The following is a 3,343-nucleotide window of genomic DNA, read 5'->3' on the forward strand; positions in this document are numbered from 1 at the left end:
GACTCCTGTTGCCCATGGAGCAGAGACTCCTTCTGAGGAGGAACTCGCTCACTGTGTAACTCTGAGGACAGGCTTGACCAGGCAGTACAAGTGCCAGCAAAGCCTCAACCCCACAACACTGTCCCCTGCCCAGGACTCTGCTTTCCAGCCCCTTCCTCCTAGAGGATTTGTGTTTGGAGGGACCAGCAGAGATCTCCAGGAGCATGATCTGCTCTGAGCCAGGCTAACTTGACAGTTAGATCAGGTTGGTAGGTGCTTCTCCAGGAGAGTTTTGAAAATCTCCTGGCCCGTGCCCCTCTGCTATTCAACTGCCATGGTTATTTCTTTATTTTTTCCTTCAACTCATTTGAAATTTCCCTTACTGCATCTTCTCCTTGTTGTCTCTTGCCCTTTCCTCCCCTGCGCCCCCAGCCAGGCAATCCATCTACTTTGACTGAGGACAATCACAGCGTCACCTCCAAGCACATCCTTCCTGGGATTTGCTGGGACCACGGAGGCAGACCATGGTGGCCACCTCCAAGCAGAGATATGCGCTGCAGGTCTCTACACGGTCTCAGAAGAGAGCATATGGAGACATAACACGACCCAGGGCAGAACCTGTGGGCCGATGCCAGGGCAGGGCCAAGGGCAGCAGGCATAGGAAGAGAAGACCTCCAGCAGCTCCTCTCCACACCTAGGCAGGGAGTGATGCACCGGGCAGCGCTCCTGAGAGAGGACGGTGAAACAGGACAGGGGGGCACAGTGCAGTGCTGGGCACTGACCATCTGTGCTGGGTCTGGGAGTCCTGGCAGGTGGTGCTGGTGCCTGCAGCCCTTGAGAAACCCCCAGTCCTGCTAGTAGCAGTGAGTCCCCTTCATGACCGTTGGGAACTTCTGGAGTGTCGTGGCTCCCATCAGCACCTCAGCCCTCCACTGGCCCAGCCCTGCTGCCCTGCATGTGGCCCCACAGCCCCACTGTGCAGGCACCACACAGGACAGAGTGCGTTCTGGAGTGGGGAAACATCCCCCCAGCATGGTCTCCATGACAGCCCTTGGTGTCCCGTCCCCCTCAGCCCACCTGCCTGGCAGCCTCCCACCAGTCCCCAGACCCTGTGCAGCCATGTCCCTGTCCCCCCGGGGTTAGCAGACGGCCATGTTCTGCCATCTGCTGGGGTCTGAGCCCGCAGAGAGGCCAGGCAGGGATGGACATTCCCCCCCATACAGGTGCTGAGGCCAGCAGGGAGACGGAGCTTGTCACCCTCAGAGATCACCCCTCACCAGGACCACAGGGAATGGACAGTGCTGGAAATAGCTGGTATGAGATGCTGGGTGTGTGAGGAGTTTCCTGGGGCAGTTTCTCCTCTCTGTTCATGCAGCAACAAGCTGTGCTGGAACTCTGCACTGAGGCACCCTGCTTCAGGACCCCCATGGGAAGAGAATGGTCTACAGGCCCAGTAGATGGCCTCGGGACCTCCTCTGCATGCTCCCTGACAGCCCTGCAGAGGACCCAGCAGAGGACTTGTCCTCCCTGAGCTCACAGCTGGACATTCAGTCCTCCAGCTGGGCATGGAGCCTTGTCTGGGGATGATGTTTTGGGTAAGGACCAGCACGCAGTGTAGGCAAGTTTGTCTCAAGGAAATGTGCTGGGGACAGGGCATGAGGGACAGCAGCTTTGGAGGAAGAGCCCAGTCTTCAGGCACTGCACCTGGAAAAACCTACTTTATTACAAAGATATTGTGATGGGGTCAGCTCTGAACCAGTGCTAGACACAACTTTATATGGGCACCAGGTGAGACAGAGCAGTCACAGTAAAGGTGGAATGAATCCAACCATTTGTGTAGCAACAGGGTGACAGTTAATAATAACAACAGTAATATTAGTAATAACACAAATAAAGTGAACAAAAAAAGCTCAGTCCTGGTACGGGACACAGTGGGAGTCATTTGTGGAGAGCAATGGCAATGTTACCACTGCTGAAAAATGTCCATGAAATCACTTTCCTCAGGGCATCTTTGAGCTCCTTGTTCCTCATGCTGTAGATGAGGGGGTTCAGTGTTGGAGGCACCACTGAGTACAGAATAGTCACCACCAGATCCACAGCTGGGGAGGAGAGGGAGGGGGGCTTCAGGTAGGCAAACACGTCAGTGGTGACAAACAGGGAGACCACAGCCAGGTGCGGGAGGCACGTCGAAAAGGCTTTGTGCCGGCCCTGCTCAGAGGGGATCCTCAGCACAGCAGTGAAGATCTGCACGTAGGACAGCACAATGAAAATGAAACATCCAAAGATTAAACAGCCACTAACCACAAGAAGGCCAACTTCTCTGAGGTAGGAGTCTGAGCAGGAGAGCTTGAGGATCTGGGGAACTTCACAGAAGAACTGGTCCACTGTGTTGCCTTGGCAGAGTGGTATTGAAAATGTGTTAGCAGTGTGCAGCACAGAATAGAGAAAACTACTGCCCCATGCAGCTGCTGTCATTTTGACACAGGCTCTGGTGCTCATGAGGGTCCCGTAGTGCAGGGGTTTGCAGATGGCAACATAGCGGTCATAGGCCATGACTGTGAGAAGACAATACTCTCCACCTAACAAGAAGAAAAGCAGGAAGACTTGAGCAGCACATCCTGAATAGGAAATGGCCCTGGTGTCCCTCAGGGAATTGGCCATGGATTTGGGGACAGTGGTGGAGATGGTGCCAAGGTCCAGCACAGAGAGGTTGAGGAGGAAGAAGTACATGGGGGTGTGGAGGCGGTGGTCGCAGGCTACGGCTGTGATGATGAGGCTGTTGCCCAGGAGGGCAGCCAGGTAGATGCCCAGGAAGAGTGAGAAGTGCAAGAGCTGCAGCTCCCTTGTGTCTGCAAATGCCAGGAGGAGGAACTCATTGAGGGAGCTGCTGTTGGACATTTTGCTGTCTCCAGGCATGGGGACTGTCCAAAGACGTTGAGAAGTTAGCAGAGACTTCAAGGCAAGAAACCCCCAAACGTTGCAGGTCTCATACAAGCCCCCACATTGCCTCTCTCTTTACTGAGAGGATCTTTGTGCAGCTCCCCTGCTGAAGCTCCACTTTGCCCTGGCTGAGTGTGCTGTAAGGAGCAGGGACCTCTGCCCATGGGTTCCACAGGAGTCAGTCCTGCTGTAAAGCAGTGGGCACAGGACAACGGGGATGGCCAGCTCTGACATTCACAAGTTCTGTCAGGTGATATCCACTCATCGTATAGAAGGGCTTTTCAGCAATGTCAGTCCCAATTCTAAAAAATGAGGTTTGAGAAACAGAGTTTCAGGGACTTTTTATTTTCTTTTAGATGGTCTTGTCACCCCTGGGGAGTGTTCCTCGAAGGCAGAAATCCTTGGCATTTCCACTGTGAATCCT

The 3,343-nt window shown here is 54.2% G+C and overlaps 1 protein-coding gene across 1 annotated transcript; it reads right to left on the reverse strand.

The window, feature by feature from the left end:
* Window positions 1-1,980: 1,980 nt before the first annotated feature.
* On the reverse strand, window positions 1,981-2,877 carry LOC136993152 (olfactory receptor 14C36-like; the record flags this gene model as incomplete). The annotated part of the gene is made up of 1 exon (XM_067303163.1): window positions 1,981-2,877. A coding segment is annotated over exon 1 (897 nt), but the record flags the coding sequence as incomplete, so codon positions are not given.
* Window positions 2,878-3,343: the final 466 nt, after the last annotated feature.

Source organism: Apteryx mantelli, chromosome 11 (assembly GCF_036417845.1).
Source record: "Apteryx mantelli isolate bAptMan1 chromosome 11, bAptMan1.hap1, whole genome shotgun sequence".
In the NCBI taxonomy this organism is placed as follows: Eukaryota; Metazoa; Chordata; class Aves; order Apterygiformes; family Apterygidae; genus Apteryx; species Apteryx mantelli.